Source organism: Eucyclogobius newberryi, unplaced genomic scaffold (genome assembly GCF_026437365.1).
Source record: "Eucyclogobius newberryi isolate DKJ021-1_F unplaced genomic scaffold, fEucNew1.0.hap1 SCAF_1, whole genome shotgun sequence".
NCBI classification, from domain to species: Eukaryota; Metazoa; Chordata; class Actinopteri; order Gobiiformes; family Gobiidae; genus Eucyclogobius; species Eucyclogobius newberryi.
In genome coordinates, this window is record NW_027315723.1 from 13,408,349 (window position 1) to 13,436,285 (window position 27,937).

Consider the following 27,937-nt stretch of genomic DNA (forward strand, 5'->3'; position numbering starts at 1 on the left):
AACTTGTGCGTTATGTCAGAGATGCACGTACTATGGGAAATCACTTTTAATCAGGTCAAGGTTTAGACCAAGAATTAGATTCAACCTAAAACAGGTTCAAATCAGGACTTAAAAACAGCAAAAACATTTACTGTAGTTCCACCTCTCTTACTATGATTATTTAAACGACAAATTAATAAGAAATATACATATAAAAACATCTGTAGAACACTGAGTCCTACTTCAAATGGCCTACATACCTCAGGTGGGTCCTGCATCGCATCTCCAGAAACACAGTGTCATTTACTTCAGGAGCATTGTACAAACTTGGGTTTATTTCTTCATGAAGAATTTGGTGATGTCTGTGGCAACTTTGGTGGCAGCAATGCTCTTCTTCATTTGGCTGCGCTCTTTGGCCTGTCGGGCGGTCCGCTGTGTGGGAAGAAAACAGCATGAGGAAAGCACTAAAGAGAGGAAAACAGAACTTAACCGGGACTAAACCAGGACTAAACCAAGACCAGAGCCAAATTCAACCAGGACAGAATTATGTCTGTATTAGAGAAGAACCAGGACAAAACCAGGAAGAAAACAGGACTAAAAGGGATTCATACTTGGTCTAAACAGGGATCAGAATTATAAGATTTATAGCACCAAACTGGGTCTAAATCAAGACTAATACCAGCTTGAGAGCAATACTAGGATTACTTTAAAAAAACAACACTGAGACTAAATACAGACTATACCAAGTCTAAACCAAGAATAACCCCGGTCTAAACTTCAATATGACCAATACAAGACTAAAGAAGATCAAAATCCAGGACTAAACCAGCTCAAATCAGGGCAATATCAGGATTATTATTATCAAGGAAGGAACAGGGACTAAACCAGGAATAAACCTAGTCCAAACTTAAAATAAACAAGACCTATACAAGCATGAAACTGGAACTAAATCAGGACCAATGCAGAGATAAGTTGGAAACCTGGACTAGAACTACAACTGAATTTGGTATTTTCAATGGCAATACAGGGAATAAACCATTACCAGTGGACAGTTGTATTAAACCAGGACTAAACCAGGACCAAACCAGGACCAAACCAGGACCAAACCAGGACTAAACCAGGACCAAACCAGAAGTAAACCAGGACTAGTCAGCAAGTCAGACAAAATACTACTGAACTGAAGGAACGTTTCAAAAATAAAAGCAGTTAAATTATCTGATGAGATACCAAAAATAACAAGGTTTTAATTTGAAGAGAGTTGTTCGAGGTCTAGGTCTATATCTTCAGGCATTTATATTTAGAATAATTCAGAGTTACAAAAAGTATAAACAGGTACCAAAATAGTATGGACACAAAATTACTAATACATTACAACATTAAGTAGTTGTTTTAATTATAACCAATTACGATATGCTCTAATACCAAACTAGAATCTTTATTTTGAAATCTATCTCAACAAAACTTCACCTGTAATGTCTTGATAATAAAATATTGACAATTGACAGATAGACATATAACCTCTGCTGAGAAATGTTATCAATCAATGCGACAGTGACCGCATCTTATGATCTTATTAGACCCGGAGTACCCTGTTGGTGAGGGATGGGCCTACTTTTGATCAATGCGCTTGACCACAAAATATTGCCACCAAATATAATCCTCAACGTGAGCGATACAGCCCGCTTTTATGTGCGGATTAGAGAGTGGTCGCTTCACTGTGCACCTTAAATGTTTGACAAATTGCTTTCCCCCCCTAAGCCCCTGGTTGTGAGGTTGTGTTTTTACCAAGTGCAGTGAAGGAAACAGAGGGGTGAAAGATGGATTGAAATCTACTCAGAATCGGAATTTGAACGGTTGTAATTTTGTGTTAAGGCAGATCATTTTGACGTTACAAACATATATCACCTAATAATGATCTCTTTTCACTGGGATAGTTACATTTTGAGAATTTCCTACCTTCTTAGTCTTCAACAGGCCTAAACCAGGGGATTAAACAAGGCCCAAACCAGAACTAAAGCAGGTTTAAATAAAGCATTATGCCTTAATCAAAAAACACAGTACAGTACAGTAATATTTGGCACATACTTGTCTATGACACACAGTACAGAGGGTCTGCAGGTTGTCCAGCGAGCACTGGCCTCCTCCGCTGTACACGGGCCGGATGTGGTCCACCTGCCAGAAGTCCCCCTCCACAGGCGCCCGGATCATCTCGTTCAGCTGGAACACACACAGAATGAGAGGGTGTTCATGTTGCGCTACACTGCCCCCTGTGGGTCCCACAAGGAGCTAAATCAGCCCAAACAAGCTGTGAATGCACCAGCTGCCTGATGCAGCAGACCAGAGCTAAATCAGAACAAAACCACCTCTAAAACATAGTTTAACCAGATTTAGTTTAGGGATTTGCCAGGACCAATATAACAACAACAAACCAAACAAGGTTTAACAACCAAAGGTATAAACTAAGCTAAGTCAAATCTATACCAGGACTATAAGGGTTTAATATAGGACTAATCTGGGTCTAAATCAGGTCTATTGATGGTTAAAATAATGGTGCACTCACTCTCATTTTGGTCCTGGTTTGAGCCCAGTTTAGTCCTGCGTTTAGTCCCAATTCTAATGTGGTGTTTGTGCACTTTGTCTCAATCAAGACTAAACTTGGACTAAACCAAAACTAAAGCATGTCATTTTGTTCAGCTGGAGCAGACACAAAATGAGAGAGGAGGTTTACGTCACGCTGTACTGCCCCCTGTGGGTCCCATAAGGAGCTAAATCACCCTAACAAGCTGTGATTGCACCAGTGGCCCAAAGCATTTGTAAAAGCTCATCTCTTCAATGATGGGATGTCTTCTGTGAGAGGCCTCTGATCACAATCTAATAATGTTTACCATATGTGCATAAATCACTGCAGTTGGGGAAAAGGCTAAATGTAAAGGTGCACTAATATATTGTAACTTTCCTGGTGGAGGGTGCACTACCAGCTTGTCTGTTGTTGTTGGATGTTGTTGTTGTGGCTTTTCCTAGAATACAATATTGCACAGTACGGCAAATAATTAGCCATTTGGTCAGATTTGCGGAGAGGTGACATCACTCAGAGTAAGAGAGTTAAAATGTCATAAAAAGACTCTCCTTGAGTACATTCCATGACAAACGCTATACTGGGGAACATTCCAAGCAAAGCAATCTCTATGGAGACAAGCATTTGTACCCTCCATTGGAAAAGATACATAGTGCACCTTTAAACCTAGATTAAATCAAATCAAAGCCAGATACTAATTAGGTCCATACTAGGTCTAAATCAGGACCAGGTTTAAATTAATCTACACCAGAAGTAGTCTAAACTGGGACTCATAAAGAGAAAAAACATACAAAGATATATAGTGGATATCAGTAAATCAACATAAACCCAATAATAAACCTAGACTAAACCAGGACTGAACAATAAGGACCCAACCATGATTAAACTAGGAGTAAACTAGAACTAAACCAGGGTTAGCAGGACTAAAACAAAAGGCCTGTCCTCTTGCACTGGGGTGAACTGCAGCTTGTTTGATGTGAGAATAAAGCCACTTCATGAGCAGATATAATCAATCACATCCTCAGACTTGTATTGTCCATGAACAAGGTGCTAGATCATCGTGAAAGGGCATCTGTAGGAAAAATCACCTGAAGCCACTACTTCTGTATGACAACCACACAATGAGCTAAATGAGAACCCCGCAGTGATCTATGACAGCGACACAATCGAGTTCAAATACCAGAGACAACAGGAAACGTGCAAGCAAACGAGAGGGCTGCTTAAAAAAACGTAATGAAATATATTCTCTCTAATATTTATTAACCAGGGCTACTAGTTTTGAGTGGTGGAAGGACTCAAGCTGAAACTGGAATTGGTCCTGGGAGATTTGAAGAACAGTGGGTTAGAGAGCAGGTTTCTTCACACGCCAAAAGAAACGCGCAAGAAAAATCCTGCTGCAGGCACAAAATAAAAAAATATTTTACAGCGATGTGATGCCAAAACCCTCACCACAAGAGACCATCACCAGAACAAAAATGCAGGTAGTTCAAATAAGGACAAAATCAGCTCTAAACCAAATAGCAGATCAGGGTCTGCTAAGATCCTGGTTAAGATCCACCTAAACAAGAATCTTAACCAGGACAAACCAGGACTTAAATACAGGTAGATTAGCTTGAACTAGCGAGATAAAAACTAGTAGAAAGCAGAACTAAGAAGAGTCGAACTGGGTCAAAAGGGTCGAAACTAGGTCTAAGCTAAGATTTATTGGGACTTAAACCAGTACTTAAGTCTGATGTGAACCAGGATTAATCAGGGTCTAAATTAGGAGGAAACTGTAGGTCTAAAAAGGTCCAAGACCAGGTTTAAACTAGGTCTAAACCAAGACTAAGGCAGGATTTAACACAAATCCAGAATGGAACAGGGTCTCAGGCCTAGAACTAAACCAGGTCTAAACCAAACCAGATCTAACAGAGTTAAAAGAGTAAGCAAGGGCAACACCAGGAAACAATCTATATCAAGACAAAAATAGGTTAAAAGTATTAAACCAAGACAAAATCAGGTCCAAACAAGGACCAAACCATTCTTTAGCAAAACCCAAAATTCCTCCACGACCCTGTTGCCAAAATCCTTCACTACACGGGAAGAAAAGAGCGCATTTAGTGAGACAACTCCCCACCGCACGGCTGCCAACAATGAGGCTGTAAAATCTCAAGGCATCTTATCACCCGTTTGTTTCGTCTAAAGCTCGCCGTATTGATCGGCGCGGATGCGGTTGCCGTCGGCGATGAGAAGGAAGTGGTGGAGAGGAGGAAAGAGGGAAAAGCAGCGGTTTTGGCTTTAGAGGGATAACGCCACAACCAAATCAAACGGGCTTACTGGTCTAGGTATGGAACTGGTATAGGAGAAAATCAATGGGTCTAAGCAATCCATTTTACAGGGAGCCGGCCCACTGGAGACTACATCAACCTGTGTGTGTGTGCATATGTGCGTAGGAGGAGAGCAGAGGCGCCAAGGAACCAAGGAAACGGGAAGATTTATTTTTGAAATCGCAGAGAGACAAACAAAAATGTCGTCCCTTGGCGGTGATTTAAAGCTATGCTACCCCTGATGATGCTGTTGTGAGAGTTGAGGTAAAATGGTTATGAAATCCAGCACAAGTAGGTAATAATAGTCTGAAAATATGATGTAGCGTCGTCCACCAGGTCTAAACCAGGACTATACTTGACTAAATCCAAATGACTAAATCCAAACCAAAAGTAAACAGGACTAGATTGGGTTTTATACAGGACGAAACTAGGTCCAAATCAGGTCTAAAGATGGTCCGGGCCATGGTTAAAACAGGGCTAAACTAGGACAGAATCATATGTAAAACATTTAAAGCACAAAAACAGCACCAAACAAGATCTAAATTAGGACCCAAACCCAAATAATCCATTCCTTTAGACGTTAAAGGTCCACCAACTGTTTGTCTCCATCAAGATGTGTGAAGTTTGCAGACAGCCTATTATAAGTTTGCCATTAATACTCATCTTTTGTCTTGTCAAGATTTTGTGTCTAAATCCAGTAAAACAGGTTGTTTTTAATCATGCACGACAGTCATTTTCATTTAAAAACAGCAGGTTGTCTTAGAAGTTACTTTAGCAGTCTTAGTTCCCTCAACTGACACTCAAAATAATGGGATGACAAAAATAAAAAAAATTAAAAACAATAATAATAATTAGTTCCCTAATAGGCATCATTTTTATAATCCATAATTGGAAATAACCCAAAAGACTTCAGTGTAAAATTGTCCACTCCAAGCTAATAACTAACTATGGGAAAAGGGCAACTTAATTAAAATGAAGTAGACAAAGACGATAGATTGGTGTAAATCATTCATAACTGAACTAATTTTCACACAGTAATATTTTAATAGAATAATTAAAGTTAAAGAGTTTCCAAGAAGTGACAGTTATATAAAGTGATGGGCAAGAATGCCAATTTAGCAGTTTCCTAAAATATAGATAGTTAAAAGAAGAATCCTCTATTTTCCAACAATACTATGACATAATAATTCTATTCTATGTTGTACCAAAAGACTACCATGAATGGGTAAAACAACACCTTGAATATCATATCAGGGTTAAACAGAACGCCTGCATTCTAAAGGCTGGGAACTTCACACACTATAAAATAACAGGACTGTCCACTTGACCACGTGTGAGTAATACCAGAACCACCATGGAAAACATGACCACATGTAGAAAAATAAAAAATAAAATAATATATTTATTTTTTTTATTTTTGTGGCCCATAGGCTTTAAACGAAGTGGAATAGTACTTGTGATCTGCTGTTTGTGCTGCGCTCCTCTGGGCCGAGGTGAGAAGGAGCTGTGGACCTGATCAGAAGCTGATCTGTGCAGAAGATGCTGCTGCAGCATGTTCAGACCAGGACAATTGTTTAGCAAGAAACATGCAATACTTTACTAGAATGTGTTCCTTATATTTCTATTTGGATCAGTTGGTTGGATGTATGAAGTTATTAGACCATAATGGATTTATAAATAAGTGCTTTGTGGATAAACATAAAATTTCATACATTTTCTTATCCAGAGTAAAAACATTACCCATTTGGTACATTTTAAGACCCTTTCTTCAAAAATGTATCGGGATACGTATCGTAATGAGGGAATTGTATCGTAATATACAAATATCGGGATACGTATCGTATCGCGACCCCTGTATCGGGATATGTATCGTATCGCGAGGGTCTTGGCAATACCCAGCCCTAATGTGAGAACATTTAATGTTTTATGTGTGTTTCAGTATCCTGTGTTTGCTTGTTGTTTATTTTGTCAAATCAAATCAAATCAATTTATTTTTGTAAGGCCCAAAATCACAACAACAGTTGCCTCTGAGGGCCACAGGGAGAAATGAGGGCCACAGGGAGAAATGACTGTGTTGTGTTTAACAGGGTAACCATGAAAAAGAGAACTTTTCTCATTGGGTTTTCCCTGTATAAATACATGAAATTAAATAAAATTACAATAATTAGTGCCAAAAATAGCATACAGGCTAATGAGTGTTGGAGTTAATATTTCTTAAATCTAATGTTATGCAGGACAACAATTCACAAAAAAGTATTGTGCCACAACAGTTTGAGGATGAAATGTTAGTTGCCAATATCCTACATGATAACATCCTACTGTTATTACAACATCCATTTCTCTGCGCAGCCCACAAATGTGAAAATTCATGTTTTTATTTTGCTGCTTCATTAAAATGTATGGGTTAGGATGTTCGGATCAGTTCCAGGCTGTGCACAGGTCACGACGGAGTGCTCTATTGCACTTGTGTATCTGTAGCTCAAGTACCTTGTTGAGAGGCAGCTGTGCCAGCCACGTGTTCTCCAACATCTGCTTCCTCTGTGATGGTGGGGCGTCCCGGACACTCAGGTACAGCTCATGAGCATGGAGACCACAGAGCTGACACACCCCCTGCTCTACCTCCAGCACACGAGACCTCATGTAGCTCTGACTGGAGCGAAGCTGGAACTCCTCCTGACACCTGAGACCAAACAGAGAAAACAGAGGGATTAGCAGAAGTGTTTTTTTTATTTAAAAAGGAACAGTATGCAGTATTTGATTTTGAATAACATAAACATGACCTCTCTGTGTCCCATTCCATAAACACTGTAACTGCAAATCACACACCACCAATGTCACCAGTGCTGTGGTGGGGTTACTTTTAAAAGTAACTTGTTATGTTACCTTGTTATAGCTCTGGAAAACTAACACGTTATGCGCTACTTTGTTATAAAGGTAATGCAATAAGAGTACTATTGCGTTACCAATAATTAACATGATTGTATACGAGCGATCACAATGTCATATCTGGCTGCGGTAGCCGCGCAGTAGGCAGAAAACAGAACGGAACGCGAACAGAGCAATGCTACTAGTGGAGCTAATGAACAGTCAAATCACCAGATCTGAGGTCATTATCTTTCATTTTCTCGATTGAGGTTGTAATGGCGGTGGTTGGCATTAGTCTCGACTTCACATAAAACTAGCCGGTTATGTCCAAGTCTGACTGCTTTTAGACAGAACATGTCCTCACACTTCCACATGTTAAAGCCTGCTGTTGGTTTGCTTACAATAATAATTGCTGTGGCTCTGGCGATAGATATTGTGGAGCTGCGTTCAGTACATTCAGTCATAAATGGCCCGTTTATCCGCTCACTTTTAAGTTTTTATTCCTAGCTTTTTTAGGCACAATCAGGCGCAATAAAATCTTAGATGTCAAATAATTATCTCAAAATTAACAGCAACAAATCCAAAATCATCGATCCAAATCTCCCCTCCACTCAGAATTTCCCTCTCTCCGTTGACAGCCACATAGTTATCCCCTCCCCTCAGATCAGGAACCTTGGATTCATCTTTGACCCCGCCCCCTCTCATTCAAGCCACACATCCGCCGCAATGACAAAGATTTTTTTCCACCTATAAAACATTGCCCACCTCCGTCCCTCCCCACCCCCCACTGCTGCGGAAGCCCTGTTCTTGGCTTTGATTACACCCAGACTTGACCACTGAAACAGCTTCCTCTTCCCTTTCCGCCGACCTCCAGTTTTGGGAGATCCGAGTCCAGTTTTACACATCTCCCTTCAAGATGGAGCTCATCACTTACAAAGCCATAACCACGCCCCCCTCATATCTGCCTGAGCGTCTCCAGCCTCCTCACTCCCACAGTCACTCCCACAGTCACTCCCACAGTCACTCCCACTGTCACTCCCACTGTCACTCCCACTGTCACTCCCACAGTCACTCCCACAGTCACTCCCACAGTCACTCCCACTGTCAGTCCCACTGTCAGTCCCACTGTCAGTCCCACTGTCAGTCCCACTGTCACTCCCACAGTCACTCCCACAGTCACTCCCACAGTCACTCCCACAGTCAGTCCCACAGTCAGTCCCACAGTCACTCCCCCAGTCACTCCCACAGTCACTCCCACTGTCACTCCCACAGTCACTCCCACAGTCACTCCAACTGTCACTCCCACTGTCACTCCCACAGTCACTCCCACTGTCACTCCCACAGTCACTCCCACAGTCAGTCCCACAGTCACTCCCACAGTCACTCCCACAGTCACTCCCACAGTCACTCCCACAGTCACTCCCAGAGTCACTCCCACAGTCACTCCCACAGTCACTCCCACTGTCACTCCCACTGTCACTCCACAGTCACTCCCACAGTCACTCCACAGTCACTCCCACAGTCATTCCCACAGTCACTCCCACAGTCACTCCACAGTCACTCCCACAGTCACTCCCACAGTAAGCTCACCATTGCCTCTGATCCCCACTGACTGCCTTTGTTTGCTTTATTAGGCCCGAGCGCCACAAGCTGGCGAGAGGCCTATTAGTCCCATAAGGCTGTGCGAAGCACGGCTGCGAAAGTGTGCACGAAATCGAGCGCAAAGAGCTCGCCCACTTCCAAACACTCACTAACGCACTCCTCCACTCATGCACGCCCCGTGCATACTAATTAGTAGTAGGAAAATGGAACATTACCGTTGTAAACGGGCGAAGCCCGTGCAAAAGTGCGCACTAAACGAGCACTTTACTTCGCGGTCGTCATCCCCATATAAAGCACTCATTTGCGCTAAGTAGCTCACGAATACGTTCCCCATATCGTGCATATAAGCATGTAATGCAAAAATTTAACATTATTACTGTATAGAGGGCACAAAAATTTGCACACCTCTAAAAATCGTGCCTCTCTACATTCTGGCTATTTCCCTTTTCTAAAATAAAAAAAATTGGCGCGTCAGCGCCCCCAAATGTACCAAAAATGCATTGAGAGATGGGAAATGACCCAAAAAAAATCTGATCGTAGAATTATGAAATTTCGTGCAGAGGTAGATGGTGACAAGAGAAGTAAAAAATATTATTACGGCAACGCCGTCCGCCCAACCAAATGTCGGCCATATTGCTTCAAAAATGGCTAAGCATGACTCGGGAGTTTTTCCAAATGTCGTACTTTTACGAACTCCTCCCAGGGCGTTGGCCCTAAAAAGCTGAAATTTGGTGAAAATGCTACTGAGGAGTGGGACATCAAAAGTTATCCAAATTACATTGAGCCGCAAACTTTAGCTAGAATTTCAGAAATCTCCCAAATTTAAAATTTCTGCCGTTTGCGCAGATAAAGTCCGAATTGCGTCAAATTAGAATCAGTTGTTAAACTCTTTGCCCTAAACCTACTTGAAGTGAAATTAATTAATTTGGCGCCACAGCGCCCCCTACAGATTTTATATGGAGGTTAAATATTTAGTTTTGCGAAATTATATGAAATTTGACACACAACTCAATTTTAGCATCCCCATCAAAAAAGTCAATGACCCATGTCATAATTGTTACGTCGTTGCCGTAGCGATGACAGAAACCTCCCATATTATTCCAATGGGGAAATCGCCAGAACATGTTTACTCTTTATACTTTCACAAACTCCTCCCAGGGCGTTAGACATATTAACCTGAAATTTGGTGAGACTCATCTTCAGGACCATCAAAATGTATCCACATTTTTATTCAAAGAGTCACGGTGTCTGTGCGGCAAAGCCGCACATTTTGCCAAGAATTCAAAACAAAATAGCTTTTTTGATGTAAAACAAAGGGGAGAAGATGTGACAGTGTCACAGATTCAGCAGTAGAAAAGGACCATTGGGGCGCGTTAGCGCCCCCTCCTCTAGCGGCGTGGCGGCGGTGGCGTGGCGAGGGCCGATCATTGCCGCTTGCGGCTTTAATTCTTTGTTATTTTTGTTCTTGCTTTATGTAAAGCGTCTTTGAGTTAAGTACTTATTTATCTTCTTTTTTGTTTTGAGATTGGAGCCACCACAAATTTGCTATATTGATTCTATTCAACAATCATACCTTTGAGCTAACTCTTTTGAACCTATAGGGATTTAAAAAACATGATCAAACTTGTGAGCGGTCCATATGTTTTCTTGCCCTTCACTTTTTCTGTGTGATAAGAAAATGTTTAATACGCTCCTAAAATTTCACGACACAAAATAAAAGGCCGTTTTTCTAATATTTTGATTTCAACAACACCCAGTTTTAGATCTGACATCACCTTGACTGAATGACCTGGATTCATCACTTAAAAAACATTTCAGTAAATTGAATTTTTATCTTCAATGGGACTAAAAACGGAACATTCAACAATATCGTAATAGTGTTTTATCCAGGCCGAGTGAAGTAATTCGAAATAGATTAGAGGTTAAAATACAGATAATTATATAGTTATAGCACCCAGACACCTCTTCATTATGTTTGTTGGATATATTAGGAACTAAGGGATTATTTTACAAAGTGTTACAAAGCAGAAAAATGGATTTGACCAGTTGTGAAGGCTCGAGTCAGAGTCACAATATCTCCAAACCTGCAGCTCTTGAGGGGTGTTAGCAGGCTTCAGAAAGAGATACACTGTGAAAGAATATTACGCAAAAGAAATAGAAATATGAATCTTCCTACAACTTAAATACTACTTCAATACTGGTCATTGGATCTAATAAGTAACAAATAAATGTACTTATTTAGACAAATACATTTGTGTACAGGAACTTACTCACAGTGCGAAGAGAAGTCCACAACTAGAGCTCAAATAAGTGTACTATTATTTAAAAGTATGCGTGTCAGCAACACAATATATTTAAAAAGCAACTATCGGTAAATACATTTCATAACTAGACATGGGTACTTCAGATTAAATTGAATGTGTAGATTAGTCTTCTAAACAGGTGGTCATAATGTTTCGCCTGGTCGTTCTAATGAAGTGAACAATTATAAGAATGATAACAGTGAAGTTGAATCTTTATGTGATCCATTTGCAAACATCTCAAGTTCTGAAGGCAAACTTTGCAGAGACACAATGTGAGCTGAATACTATTGTATGCTATGAACTTATTGGAGTTTGCCTTGGATAGAGGCTGTCTTTTCTCTGCGCGCCCGCCTGCTCAAAGTGAAGTTTTAATATTTTAGGTGCCAGATGGGTGGGCTTTGGTTCAGAGCACAGCACGTACCACACACACGGCCTATTTTGAGATGCTTAAAAATTCCTCTCATCTTAAGCTTAAATAACATTGTTGGAAACAGGAAGTAAAGAAAAATATAAAAAATATTTATAGACACATAGTTTAAATATTTAATTATGTAAACATGCACCGATTTTTCAACATTTCCCAGTTTGCATTGCTCTGTAAATGTGAATGTATTTGAACAAGAAATTCAAAGGTGATTGTCCATTGAAGCTGGAATAGTCTAGTCTCAGAGTTCTTGTCTTTGAGATCACAATAAAAGTGCACAATGTAACTCGATGGAGGGTCCACCACCTGCTAGTCTCTCCCCATGCTGTTATTGGTTTGCCTGGAATGTTCCACAGTATGACATTTAACTTCTCTGACAACATCAGGCCAAGTTACAGGTCAGATCTGTGAAGAGGCAACTCCATTCTCAGTATATTGCATGTTGTCCAAGGTATTCAAGGTAATGGATTCGTGAAAACATATATTTTTCAAATAAGTTAGTAAGTAAGTAGTAAGGCCACACTGTGGAACATTCCCGGCAAAGCAATAACATGTGTATGCAGACAAGCAGGTGGCAGCCACACCAAACACATTATTGTAAAGGCCTCTACTCTGACAATGATCCAGGCTAATACAGTTTTGTTTAGCTGTGCATATGACTATAATGATTTTATTTGCACTCTCCTCTTTACGTCTTAATTTCTGTCATGTTTTTGTGATTTTAATATTTTTTTCCTGTTGTGTGAAGCACTTTGAATTGCCTTGTGTATGAATTATGCTCCACAAATACACTTGCCTTGCCTTTCCTATTAATCTGTATTGGTGGCTAAAATCAACCAAAGCTGATATTCTATTTTCTGATTCTATACAAAGAAGGCATTCTGGATTCTATTCTCAATCCAAGGGACATTATTTGACCAATCAGAGAAATACATGTCAGTTTATGTGTGTATGGTGAATCACTGCACATTCAGCAACAAAAGTCAATTTTCCCAATTGCTGTAGCTTTGTAGTGATGAGGGCATAAGCCCTTTTTTAAAAGTAGGAGGGGTTGGCTTACCACGCAGTTGATTTTGTGCTGTAGTTGGATTAATTTACTAACATAATGACTTGTATGATTTAGATGTATCGATATCATTTTGCTTTTGTTGGGCAAAAAAAAAAAATCCAATACTATCACTACATTGTAGAGACAGTACGGTAGTAAAACTGTCTATTGTACACATTTATTTGGTCAAACTTTTATCAAAAATATTGAAGAAAAAAGTGTTTCAAGTCACTAGTTGACTGAAAAAACACTGACGAAGTTTATGAAGAAAAAAATAACTAGTTGCAGCTCTATCAGACATAATACAGAAAACTAATGAATATTACACTGGTGGTTCAAGTACAAACCTGTGGCTGCAGAAGCGGGTGTCCCAGGCACCTCCGGTAGTAGAACAGGGCTGTTGACAGGAAAGACACAATGGGACCCCACTGCTGTCCAACGCTTGAACGTATCCCAGCTCAGGGCGGGAAGCACCCTCCACTTGTGCAGACGGACCCTCGTCACACCTGGAAACACAACATATTTAAGTCAATGTGGAAGGCTTTCAGATTATTCAGATTACCACCTTTATATGCACATTATATATACATGTTTCATTGTATGCATTGTCCTTTGAACCCTGTCTTTTTGAACTATAATGTAAGCAATATTTTTACTTGGATTTGATCCCTCTCCACTATATAGCACTCGTTATGGCAACAGACCAAGTCACAGGTCAGATCTGTGGAGAGGAGACAGTAAGAATAGCTACTCCTGAATAAGAAAATATTTGCAAAAGAACAAATGTTTTGTGTAGATTGTAGAACAAAAAATGGCATCATAAAAGTCTAAAGAATAAAGTACATTACATCCACAATAACAGGATTTCTGTAGCCAAGGACTTTGGATTGCGTTTATAGCTTTTATAGCTTTACTCCTTTAAATCTTTTCCGCTTATTTCACGGTTTATTCACATCCTAAGAAGATGGCCTGACCCGCACAATCAAGTTGAATGCGTTTTGATGTAATGCTTTCAACATCAGCAAAATACACACAATTCAATAAGAGGGAATCAAATCAGGGCTATTAAGACTGCACTTTTGTTATGGGCTCATGTCTTCTGCTCAGTGTAAAAGGATCACAGTATAAGGAACAATATTCGATTAAAGAATAAAATATCAGTGTAAAAGTTGAAATAGTCCAACAACTGTATTAATTATTAAGCAGTGAAATGTTCAACATGCCAAAATCTGTGATCAAACTGAAGATCTTCTTAAGGTGTTAATGTGCTATCCCAGGAAAAGGAAAGAAATGAGACATTTTAAATGGACTTTTAAGAGCTTTGTTGTTGTAAATGTTGTCCCTTCTCATTATCTCACTAGAAGTTGTATTTTGAGTGATTCATGCATGTTTCAGTAGTCTTTATTCATTCTGTGGAAAATACCAGGGAAAAACCTTAACATCTCCATGGAGACGACAGGTGGGGGGCCCTCAATCAAAAAGGTTTCAGAGGGAAACTTTAAACTATAAACCATGCAGACAACAAAACTAAAATACGATTAATTACAAACTACAGGTAAATCAAGGACTAAACCAGAGTCAAACCAAAAAACAAAAAGCCATAAACACAAAGAGACAGTCGGGTATATAATGCCATTGTGCCCATAGGCAAGGCATTTAACCTCCTCGCCCTCTGTTTATGCGAATAGGATAGAACATTTTAGAGATAGAAAGAGATCTTTTACTTTATATAAACCTGACTTAAAAACTTATGATACAGAAAGTAAAATGTATCAATCAAAATATTTGTTTGGGAGAGAAATCCAATTGGAAATGTTCCTATTGCCATTAGACTTGCATTATAAACAAATCCAGCAGCATTAACCTACAGAACTAAATACATACAGTACAAATACTCAGTTTGTACCTTTTCTGACACGTTGTTGCTGATTGGTAAAGCTATGTCCCGGATCTATTGATATCACGTTATGTGGTGCAGCGATGTGTGTTGGGTTGTCCTTTTGGCTCAGGACAGTCATTTTTGGGAAAGTTGCCATGTTTTCTCAGCGGGGTGTTCGAGCCGCGATGGAGCGGACAGATGGAGCAAATTCTCCTTCATTTTGGTTCACAATTCAAGCCGACAGAGGGGAACCGAGTGCCAACCAGAGGAATCCACTACAGAGGAAGACACAGGCATTGAAATTGAGAAGAAATGGCAGCAGAAAAGGGACAATTGAGAACACATTTTGAGCACCAAGGAATATTTATGGCACCAAAATAGTCTAGATAAATAAGATGTTGAAGTTTTCATTGAAGGGCTCAATATGGCAAAATCTGTTGCACATTTCAACAGAAAAATGCCTTGAATTTAGCCAATAGTAAATATAAGCCGGTAGATAAAGAAGATGAATAATGTCGATCAGATCAAACATCTAGAGGTCATTATTATCCAAGACGAGAAAAGTCATCTATTTCATCCCTGTCACATTCTTGTTAAACAAAACATTTAAACATGAACATGATTATGTTTATTATACAAGTGTTTGCTGTATAAGATCATGCATGGTACTGCTGCTCCTCCACGAAAAACCTTTATTTCACGGAGCCATTAAATTTAACCTTTTTTTTTGTGTGGCCGTCCATCAGAATCAGTGTCTCTCTGTGTGTGTGTGTGTGTGTGTCTGTGTGTGTGTGTGTCTGTGTGTGTCTGTGTGTGTGTGTCTGTGTGTGTGTGTGTCTCTGTGTGTGTGTGTGTCTGTGTGTGTCTGTGTGTGTCTGTGTGTGTGTGGCTGTGTGGCTGTGTGTGTGTGTCTGTGTGTGTGTCTGTGTGTGTGTGTGTGTGTCTGTGTGTGTGTGTGTGTCTGTCTGTCTGTCTGTGTGTGTGTGTGTGTGTGTGGCTGTGTGTGTGTGTGTGTGTGGCTGTGTGTGTGTGTGTGTGTGTCTGTGTGTGTGTCTGTGTGTGTGTGTGTGGCTGTGTGTGTGTGTGTCTGTGTGTGTGTCTGTGTGTGTGTGTGTGTGTGTCTGTGTGTGTGTGTGTGTCTGTGTGTCTGTCTGTGTGTGTGTGTGTGTGTCTGTGTGTGTGTGTGTGTCTGTGTGTGTGTGTGTGTGTCTGTGTGTGTGTGTCTGTGTGTGTGTGTGTGTGTGTCTGTGTGTGTCTGTGTGTGTGTGTGTGTGTCTGTGTGTGTGTGTTTGTGTGCGTGTGTGTTCTGGAGGGACTGAATGATTTGTTGGATGTGAACGATGATCTTATGCTGAATTGACGACTGGATGTGATTAATGTCGCAGAACTTTTTTGACGGACAGTCTTTTTTTATTAGGAACCATTAAACGAGGGTAAAACCAAGAATATGTAAAGCCCAAGGCCCAATCTTAATTCCCATTTATACCCCTTCCCTTCAACTCTACCCCTAGCACTTCAAAACGAGGGCCAAGGAGAAGGGCTGAAAACACAGCCTTTGGAAATGGGACGGCCTTAGTCTGGTTCCATTTTATTTTTTTATTTTTTTCATTTAAAAGCCAAGAGCTGTGCGGTGTTATGATAGAATGTCTAATGAATAAACCTATATGAGGATGATGATGATGGTGATTACTATATTGATAAGTAAACAATGATTGTGAAATTCAGCAGACTGATACTGTAGTTGTAGAATGTTTTTATTTGTTTGCTTTAAAATTAGATTAGATAAAAATAACATTTGAAATTGTGCGTAGCCTATGTCCTTGGTCAGACTATACTGCAAAATAAGCAGTGCAAATGGATAAGTTGTTGCTCTTTAAAGTGTTCAAATATGTTTTAGTGTTCAAAGCGAAAGAAACTGATCTTGTAGCGAGGTTCTGGTCCAAATGGACTGAGGCGAGTGGCTCAAGTGCCCCATGTCCAGGGCAGGAAGGGTCAGCGGTCTCCATCTCTGCTTCACCGCTATGTCTCCTCTGTGCGTGTGTTGGATCGCTGCCTCTCTCGCTCCGCTGCAGACTCCGGGCACATCGCGGACCCTCGGTGGGTGCTCTGCCCTTTCACTCAGACCACTGCAAAACCCGGGCACATCGGGGGGGGTCTGGCACCCCGGGGGGGTCTGGCACCCCGGCAGATCTCTTGCCCGCACCGGGACTTAGCTCACATGTCCCTTACCACAGAGCTTGGGTCCATCTCTGCTGGATTACGGTTGTAAAGTCCACTGCTGCAGAACATGCGGACTGAGGCGTGAGCTATGGTCAAAGCAGCTGGACGGATAATGCTAAACAAATACGTAACATAAATTTGTTCCGCTTTCAGCAGATCGCAGTGGCACACAGCAAATAAATATATAACTTCAAAACTATCACTTAAGTGCTTATTAGTGTATTTTATGAGTTTATTTCCGTGTTTTACTAAAACTCCTCCTACCCCTGGGCCTGAAGTGAATCTGGAATTGCTTCATTTGAAGGGGTGTGCTGCCCTTTGCCTTAGCCCCACCCCTCACTGCTGAAGAGAAATGAGATATCCGTTTGTCTCTTGTAAATGCACAAAATGAAGGCGTAGGTCTGAGGTGAAGGGCTAAGGGGGAAGATAGTATTTCTGTGTCCAATATGGCAAAGGCTATGAAGACAATCTAAATAAATATCCTCATCTGTGGTTATAGCACACATTAGTCATAAATATATGATATGTTTGGCTGTAATTAAAATGCATATATGCACAAAGGAAGTGCACCCAGCTCTTCAGCGCAGCGTGAGGTAGCTCAGACTTCAAACCCACAACATGGCCTGGGTAAAGGGCGCACAGCTTGCACATGTTTACCACCGCAGTCTTTCTAGTGCCGGCTAAAACCAAAAACACCAAAAGAATGGTGAAGGGAGATGTGGAGGAATCATATTCAAATGAGGGGCTTGGCGAGGGTGGATTTTTATGTACAGTATATTATAGTTTTCCATGTCAGAGCTCGTCACAACACAAATATGGCGACGATCCCAGGGAAGTATTAGCTGTCAGAGTACGTCATTTGGTTTGGATTTAAAAGGGGCACTATGTAACTTTACACCTGCTTTGTTAGTTTGCGTTGTATTATGATGTTGAAATTCTCGCCATCTCCATGTAGACGAGCAGTCGTTGTAGTTTTAGCAATTAAATCGCGCGTAATTGAATAAATCCAATGAATGTTTCACAATATGGTATTAAATTGATAGCATGAAAACAAGCAGGCGATGCCAACACATGCTGTGAAGTTACAAGTAGAGCTGGGTTGAAAAAAACGATTTTCCGATTTTTAATCGATTCGCAAATTAATGACCGATTATCGATTTGTGCGTCCAAAGATCGATTTAAAAAAAATAAATAATAATAATAATGATAATATTTTTTTTTAAATAAAAAAAAAAAAAAATAGTTTTTACATTTTTTTGAAAAATGCTCAACGTTTACATTTTATACTTCCAGTTTCAGTACTGGCAGTGTGTAAGCAGTTTTAAAATAAAAATGCTTTTGGTAGCAACCGCTTTTGGGTGAATTCTTAATTATTTTCAAGCATAATAATAATGCACTGGTTAGAGTCCCAGTAGAATCCACTGTTGCAGATGTAGTCACCTCAATGATGTCCTCCATTTATTGTCCTGAATTATCTTTCCCTTTGACCCTTATCCTTTTCATCAGTCTTCCATCAGTAACTACAAATACTTGTAAGATTTGCTGTTTAATATTGATATAATACTAGTTTTAATATGTTGCTTCTCTACACAGTCATGAAGTGAAGGAAACGGTTCAAATACATTTTTCATTTTTAATAACATTAACCCCCGGATCGAATCGAAATCGGATCGAATCGAAATCGAATCAAATCGGAAATCAGATAGAAATCGGAGCGAATCGAATCTGAGAAAATCGGAAAAAAAATCTATTTTGAAACGCAAAAATCGGAATCGAATCGATTCTTGAAATTTGAATTGAAACCCAGCTCTAGTTACAAGCAAGATCTGTGTAAAGGGGCCCCCATTCCCTGTAAGGGTTTGTAGTGTATTTCTGAGCAATAAAAACATTGTGTAATTGAATAAACGTTAGCGTTCACCCCAAACAAAGGCCTATGCCGCTGAGAGTTCCATTAATGAGACACTTCACGGCCAATCATCGCCATTTTGACCAGAAATTATTCTTTTCTTTATTATTTTTGTGTGTGTGTTTGGTTGCCATAGCGACCGTGCATCCCGGGGTGAGTTGGCTGGCCATTGCATCTCAGATTGTATTATGGTCTATATTTACTGTACTAACGCACTCAGCAGGGCCTTTGTGCCACTTCCCACAAGCCTCGGCAGCGATCTCCATGGAGACGGTGAAAGGAGAGGAAGAAGGATGAAAAAAACGGCAGAGATAAAAATACGAAGCGACATTGAAGTGCTCTGCACTGGAGTATTGACTGACTGGTTAAAGCGATGGACTTTGAGTGCACATAAGACGATCACAAATGCCTTTACAATAGAACGAGTCTATTGCATTTAGTGGATTCCAATTGTAAAACATTTTTTATTTCAATTATATTTTGCATGAATTTTAAACTCAAAACTAAGATCCATCAAAACTGCCAATGCTTGAGAAGTATGGAATATGGAATGTAAGGACAACACTGTAATAAAAACTATTAAAAGTAACTATACCTAATTTGACTTAGGAACATTTGAGAAACAGAGCTAGTTTCTCTCCTAATGCATTCATTGCAACCTGATTATTCACAAAAAAGCTTTATAATTTGATGCAGTCAGCAGTTTAATTTTGACCCTGAAAAGAGCTGCTTTACAAGATATATGCATTAGGCTAAAACTAATTTGGCTCAACTATAAGGAACTTAAATCCCAAGCACCTTATCTTGTAATGGTAGAAATATAGTGTATGATTTCTAACAATTTATGTTTTAGTGGGAAATGTACAAACCATAGAGAAAAAAGATAATTTCACAGATTTGTGAGCAAGAAATCTTCAGGACATTATATACTTTTTATTGGGTAGGTTCATGATATTTACCAATAAATAATAAAGACAATATTGATGTATTCAATATTTAGAAAGAAACTAAAGCGATCCCCTCCGAAACAACTGCTGTAGAGATTTTGGCCTCAAAAAAAATAATCTGATTTGAAAAGATGTAAATAGTTTGTCATTGGTTACTCACGACAACGCGCGCTCCTCAGATGTGAGTTGTTGTCTCGAGGCGCGTTGTTACACTGTTTGTGTTGGTGCTTTTAAGTTGGAGTTTGCCATAAATCAGTGTCATGTATTCTGTCACTACACAGAAGTATCTCATTTCAGAACCAGAACTCGTTATTACAAGGAATTTAACTTGCTAAAACTAGAAATGTTACTGCCTAATTATAATCCACCATTCATTTTAGGTGATCATTTTGTAAAAATAAAAACCGACAAACAGACATAGGAAAAAGCATTGAAAATCAAAGACCATTTTGTAACATGCGCTGGCTTCCTAATTGTGCATTGTGTGTCATCAATACTTTGTTTCCCACACTGTGCACTAATCATTTATCAATAAGCTAATCAATTACAAGCCAAACCAGTGAGCAGAAATCTAATTATTTTGTCACTTGTAGAAAATACTATCTAGAAATTGGGTTTGGTCCAGTGTTTCATGTGTGTGCTACAACAGTGGTTATTACATTGGGATATAGAGTCCACTGCTGGTTGGATTTTACTTTTTAATAGCACATTTAAAATAGACCACGTTGTCCTGGTCCAACCCTGTGGTGGCTAGGTTTGTAGTTAACAGATTGTTTCATATCTGGGGATTAATCCTGGTATACTCTTGGTCCAGATGCGCTAATCCTTGTTTAGACGCAGTTTTGTCACAGGTAAGACATAGTAGGTTTGTCACATTACTAGCATTTCAACTTGATTTTGATTTTAAAAAAAAGATTGATACTCGATACAGATTTCAATACCAAAATGAATATAATAACTCTTTATTTCATTTCATCTTGATACTATTTTACCTTTAGTTTCTCCCTCCCTCTGTGAATCCGTCCCTGCGCTGATATTGAGCTATCGACAACGTGAACAAAAGCAAACATGTACTCTCTTATTAACTGTACAGGTAATACCACTGTCTGGGTTAATAAATAACTTAACTGGAGCCGCACTTTCCTGGTTTGTATTATGACTTTTGAGCCGTTAATTGATCCACTGCTCATTGTTTTTCCGATTTGACAACTAGAACACAGAAACTAGAAAAAAAAAAACCTTTTCAAAGGTCTGAGTTAGAACTTCCGGAACAAATTGAATGCAGCATTAATCTGAATGATTCATTCTGTAAATCATATATTTGATCATTTCCTCAGTGCAGTGTCGGTGAATGGGGCGGGGCTCTTGTCTCCTTTTTGCTTTCTCTGCTTTCCTTCATAATAAGATGAAGCCTCTGACATTTGACGAATACAATGAATTGATAATGACTAAAAGTACAAATTCAGATAGTTTTGGGGAAGAAACCTGAAGTTGTTGTTGGATTATTTAGTCGTGTAACTCAATATCAAAAATGTATATGTTTCTAAGAACTCAACCTCCTGTTTCTCCTCAAATGGGGCTAAAAACACAAACTAAAACTGAAACAAAGAGATCATATTATAGATCCAGTCTGGTGACACCATGCCGGACCCCGGTCAAATACATTTTCACGCCACTTGCTTGCATCTACGGCGATAAACATACTGCGATACATTCTAAGCAAAGCAATAACATCTCCATGGACACAAGCCGGTGGCAGACCCCTTACACGAGAAGTTCGACCGCCACTCTTTTCCACTTACTTCTCTGAACCGGGAGAACTGAGGGATGAAGCCGACTTGCGTTTTTGGAAGAAATTGTCCTTCGTGACTACCCGTACGCTGCCCCCGTCCTGCTGGGCCTTGTCGAGGGAAGCCAGCGCCACCTCGTCTCTGCCCAGGTACCTGCAAAATAGTCAGAGAAATTGTTAGAGATAAAGACAGAGCCATCTTGCAAAACCTGGCGGTCCGATGGAGACAGCTGATTCCCTGCGGGGAGGAGACGGGTCCGTAAACTGCATTAGGTTTTGGCCGAGATAAGGAAGTTGATATTACTCACGCGTATCGGTTAGATGTAATTTGTTCTTTTTTTTATAGTGATTTCGTTCTGCTTGTTGTAACTCACAGCTTTGCTCCATGAGCTTGTCAAAACTCACTCCAATCAGCGACAATAGGTTGCGTGACATAATATTCTTGACTTCCTGCAGATTTGAATTGTTTTTCTTTTTTGACTTAGGTTGTTTTAACATCGTTCATTATGTTATGTTTGTGTTTGAATTCTGTTCATTGACAAAGGCAATAAACCTTTTCTGATTCTGATTAAAGATGAGCTGGAGAAGAGGTCAGGATCCTCCGAGCACAGAGTTCATAACTGAATGAATGATTTTTACAAAAACAAAGAACCATTGTTAATAACAGATAATAGATTTTTAAATGGCACAGAACATTTAAAAACACTGCAGACCTCTACCAAAGCACTGTTCCCAACAACCAATGTAAGGATATAAAAAAGGCTCATAAAAAAAGAAAAATTTAAATCCTAAAGATCAGTAAATGATAAAGAACCACAAAACAAATAATTTCTCCTCTTACTGATGGAAGTCAGAAAGCTCGACCATTACCTTAGGGAGCCCTGATAACAAACACTTGTAAATAATGCCATATTAAATCAAACGTGTTCCTTTACCGACTCCTTAGGGCTGGATTTGGTAAGGTTTTCAATGGTTAAATCGTCTACATTTCAAGACAAACTCTGTATTTGCATTTGGCACGACGCTGAGCAAAAGCGCCCGAAATGTGAACTTTTATTGCTTATTTTGAATTCGAGCGGTGTGCTTGTATTATGTTTGTGCCTCATTGTGCTGGATCCTATTACTCTCTCTACTGCGACAATCTAATTTCCCCACCGGGATCGTCAATCATCTAATCTAATCCATCACGGCCGCCGCGGGTTTCATGCTTCTTATGATACAAGAGCAAGGTGTGCAAGTCCCCTCAAAAAGCATGAAATAGTACAGGTAAATTTGGATTAAAATGACCCCGGATGGCAGAGAGGATGCGTCAACCATTTGGAGAAAAGAGCAATGTCCTTTATGAAAACAGAAGAGTTGTTGAGCGGCCTGTATGGAAAATAGAATAGCGATGCTAATTAAGAGACAATAACTGTATATTTGGAAGTATGAAGAGTTTTAGATCCTAATATTTCAAGATAGTTTGAGTATAATAGGAAAAAATGCTTTGAATATTGTAATCTGTAATCGGATTCTTAAGTGTTGTATTTATAGTTTAACTAATCTAATATTGAACTATGCAACTTTTCTGGTGTCTCTATGGCGATGTCATTGCTTTTCCTGGTATGTTCCACAATATGGCATTAAACCTAGCTATTTCCACAGAGACAAGCAGGTGATGCAACCAGATCCGGTTACAGGCCAGCTCTGTGGAGAGGTGACGTTGCTCACAGTAAGAATGCATGGTTTTTTTGAAAAGTTACAGAGCAAACGCAGGCAGTTGCGATACTGGAAATCAGACAAATCTAGCCTTTTTTCACGCACAATAGGTAAAGCAAAGCAAACCTTTTATATGTATGCGAGACGACAGACAAAGGATTTCAAAAGTGCAAAAGGAAAAGAAAGGAAACAAATGCAGAGTGCTCCAGCCCTTTAATACATGTTGTGCAATGCTTGTGTGGATACATATTTTGGGCATGTGTGAGATTTATGGAAGCTAAAACGTTATATTTATTGGTAGACATTTGACAAAACTTTGAGACCAGTGGTTTTCAAACGTTTTACTGGTGACCCTCCCTTTTCTTTTCTTTATTGTTTTTTATAAGTGGCTAGGAGTGTGATATTGAGAAACAGGCTTTTTATCTGTACATTTAAGCCACTTTACTGCTGTTAATGACAGACAAGCATTTCGCATTTGGTGAGGCGACTATTCCACAGTATCGGCACGCGTGACAGAACAAGGACCACAAAGGGCGACGGTCACTACTGTCCCCTCTGCTGCTCTTCCATTTATTACTCTCTGGAAACCTGATCTCCAGCGAAAGCCCAGCAACTATTCAGGCAATCACATCTTCCCACTTCTCAACCAATCACCATTCAGCATCCGATGGAACTTCTGGATGTTTAGTAAAACGTGTATTGTTTTTTCCTTTGTACTGTCGCTTCCCGTTTGCACTCCATGTACCATCTTTGTGTGCTCATGGTCCTTGAGAATGGAAGTGGATTCGTCCCATGCCTGGTCTCTGTTTGGTTTAATCGTGTCTAGGGATGTCACGATGTCAAATTTTACTGTTACGATTATAGTGAGAAAAATCATCACTAATTTAACGATTATTCATGATTATTGAGACTGTGACCAAACAGTGAAATCTTTCATTTTCCCGTTGTCAAACATTTTACTGTTCAAGTAAAATTGGACAAAAACAGCCGAATAAAATAAACATCTTTACATTTAAGTCTAATTCTTGATGAGAGATTGAACTTAAAAGACTTCATTTTACTTACTTACCAAAATAATCACAATTATCATTTTTTGGTTCTTACGATTATATTGTGACCTGAATAATCCCGATCATCGATCAACCTAATAAGCGTGCCATCCCTAATTGTGTCATTATGCAGCGTTACTATTGGTGCTCCCCTTTCTTCAGTCATGTCATTGCAATACGTCACAAATAGAGAATGTGTGTTAAACTGTAGTTGTGTACAGATATGTAATCATCCATAATGTTCTTAACATATTTAACCCATAATTAGTCCAGTTATTCATCGTTCCCATCTCAGCTGATGATGCATTCACAGACAGACACTATAACTTCACAACACTCTGGTGCCAGCGGTGATGAGATCAAGGAGGCTCGGAATTTCTAGTTTTTGACGAGAATGTGTCTTAGTGTCTTGAAGTCATTGCATCTGTTGAGTTGTTGTGAATGCTGTGATTTCCTGCTGTACTTATCTGCTTTATTTGAACATCTTTTAATGTATATAGACTAAATTCACATATTTATTATTTATACATTCGTTCTACGTGTTATTCTGTCAATCTATATTATCTTATCTTATATTACATAATTGTGGTTCAATTTATTCATCCATTACTCACTGTACTTTATTTCTGTATTATAGAAACAACACACCCACACGCATAGAATCTTTAGGATGAACCTTGGTTAATAAAGAGTGGTAAAGTGTACACTGGCGACCTTCTCTTGTTCTGGCCGGACAACCTGGGGAGATTGAGGATTATCAAGTAAGGCAATCCGTAGAGTCCATTCAGAGGTCCCAAGGTCGGGACTCCTTCCCAACGCCACAGTTACATGGACAGTTCGTGTCCACAGTTCTGTCCAGGGCACTGCGCTCTGTGTGCGGGCAAAACTGGGAGTACGAGTCTCTCCTTCACTTCCTCTTTCTGCTGCCCTCCGTGTGCGGGTCATGCCCAGTCTCTGCCCTCCGTGTGCGGGTCGTACCCACAGCGCTGCCCTCCGTGTGCGGGTCATGCCCAGTCTCTGCCCTCCGTGTGCGGGTCGTGCCCACTGCACTACCCTCCGTGGATCATTGTTCCGGCCGGGTTTGAGCCCTGGTTAAGTCCAGGTTTGGTCTGGATTTATCATTGTTCAGTCATGGTTTAGCCATGTTTAAGCCTTAGTTTAAGCCAGGGTTAGTCCTACAAACACACAACACTTATGGCCAAAGTAGTACTTAAAAAAACAAGTATCTGTTGACTATATACAGATGCTTACAGATGCTAGACTGTTGAAAAAGTCCTGTAATTGTGGCATGGATCAATAATTAATATTTTTTTTCCCCCACATTTGTTTTGACAGCGCTGTCAGGGCGTAACTCGGTTTGATAAAAGTTTATTGCAGGCTCACCCACAGTTATGCTGCCACTCAGGAAGTAAGAAAAAAAAAAGAAATCAATAATTGGTTTGGCTCTTGGTGTAATGCACAGCGGCATGCGTGGGAAATAAATGAGACTTCAACACTGTAAAAGATACACCGGGTCAGATTGAGGCTACGTAAAGCAGGTTTAAATGATTGTATACTGTAAATAACAAGCACATAGATAGTGTGCATCGCTGCATATAATACTGTATTTTCAGATTTAGTTTCTGTATTGGTACTTGTTGACTAGAAAAATGACCTTTTAACTTAGGTGTATTTTGATATATACTTTGAAAAAACATCTTTAAAAGGTGAACCTTTCTGCTAGTCTCCATAGTTTTGTTCTTCACCTTCAATGTTCCACAGTGTAAATATAGTCTCCATAGGTTACAGGTCAGATCTGAAGTTACAGGTCAAATCTTAAGATGTTTTTCCAAGGTATTTCTTTAGCAATAAAAAACGCTATAATTGAATAAACGCACAACTGATATGTTCAACGGTTCTGTGGAATATTCCAGGAAAAGCAAGATCTCATTGAAAAGTTGCATTGTGCAGCTTTAATGTAATAGCTTCACATTTACAAAAAGGTATAATATTAAAGGAAGTGTCTGCAGAACCGCGGCGCGCGGCAGCAACTGCCATGTTATTTTTGTGCCGGTCGCGCGCCGCGGCTCCTGAAACTGCGCCGCTATTTGACCGCGTTTTAGCACCGTTTTAGGCCGGGTTAGGGTTAGGGTTAAGGTTAGGGTTGAGGTTAGGGTTAAGGTTAGGGTTAAGGTTAGGGTTAATGTTAGGGTTAATGTTAGGGTTAATGTTAGGGTTAATGTTAGGGTTGATGTTAGGGTTAATGTTAGGGTTAATGTTAGGGTTAATGTTAGGGTTGATGTTAGGGTTGATGTTAGGGTTGATGTTAGGGTTAATGTTAGGGTTAATGTTAGGGTTAATGTTAGGGTTGATGTTAGGGTTGATGTTAGGGTTGATGTTAGGGTTGATGTTAGGGTTAATGTTAGGGTTAATGTTAGGGTTAAGGTTAAGGTTAGGGTTAAGGTTAGGGTTAATGTTAGGGTTAATGTTAGGGTTGATGTTAGGGTTGATGTTAGGGTTAATGTTAGGGTTGATGTTAGGGTTAATGTTAGGGTTAATGTTAGGGTTAGGGTTAAGGTTAAGGTTAGGGTTAAGGTTAGGGTTAATGTTAGGGTTAATGTTAGGGTTAATGTTAAAGTTAATGTTAGGGTTAATGTTAGGGTTAATGTTAAGGTTAATAGTAGAAAAAGCTTGGAGTTAAGGTTAATGTTAAGGTTAATGTTAGGGTTAATGTTAGGGTTAATGTTAGGGTTAATGTTAGGGTTAATGTTAGGGTTAATGTTAGGGTTAATGTTAGGGTTAATGTTAGGGTTAATGTTAGGGTTAGGGTTAGGGTTAGGGTTAAGGTTAGGGTTAGGGATAGCCATGACGCTATAAGAGAAGTCCCGCGGTTCCTGAAACTGCGCGGCCATTTGACCGCGGGCCGCGGCACTGCAGCCACGGCCAATATTAAATTGTAGTACTCAGATGGATAACCAGGAAAAGAGGGTTGGGAGATAATTTCCTGCTACAATTCACTTGACCATACTTACTATGCGTTTGCACAAAGTGGCACAAAAAGCAGGTGCATTTGAGATTTGCGCCTCTCTCAGACCGCAGCGGAAATTGCAAATTGCGGGCCATTTTGCTCCAAAGCGCAAAATGTGAGGCAGAAAAAATGCAACTGATATTGTTGCGGGTGATGTCTGATTTATCAAGGCTAGGAGTAAAACTGCGTGAAAATGTAGCACGTTTGGAAAGCAGGTACAAACATTTTCATAGAACAGTCTACACATCAATGATAAACGCGATAAATTATTTCAAATTTACAAATATAAAATAATAATGTGTTGTTTTGTCCCACATCCTTATAATGTCCTTTGTGAAGA

General features: G+C 39.8%; 1 protein-coding gene across 1 annotated transcript in view; it reads right to left on the bottom strand.

The window, feature by feature from the left end:
- Nucleotides 1-220: 220 nt before the first annotated feature.
- zranb3 (zinc finger, RAN-binding domain containing 3) overlaps nucleotides 221-27,937 on the bottom strand; it is a 174,101-nt gene continuing 146,384 nt past the window's right edge. The window contains exons 19-23 of the mRNA XM_072449783.1: nucleotides 21,857-21,997; nucleotides 13,450-13,608; nucleotides 7,348-7,540; nucleotides 2,065-2,196; nucleotides 221-411 (exon numbers count right to left, since the gene is read on the bottom strand). Coding sequence (XP_072305884.1) covers nucleotides 313-411; nucleotides 2,065-2,196; nucleotides 7,348-7,540; nucleotides 13,450-13,608; nucleotides 21,857-21,997 — 724 coding nt within the window. The 3' untranslated portion in view covers nucleotides 221-312. The remainder of the gene's footprint in view (nucleotides 412-2,064; nucleotides 2,197-7,347; nucleotides 7,541-13,449; nucleotides 13,609-21,856; nucleotides 21,998-27,937) is intronic.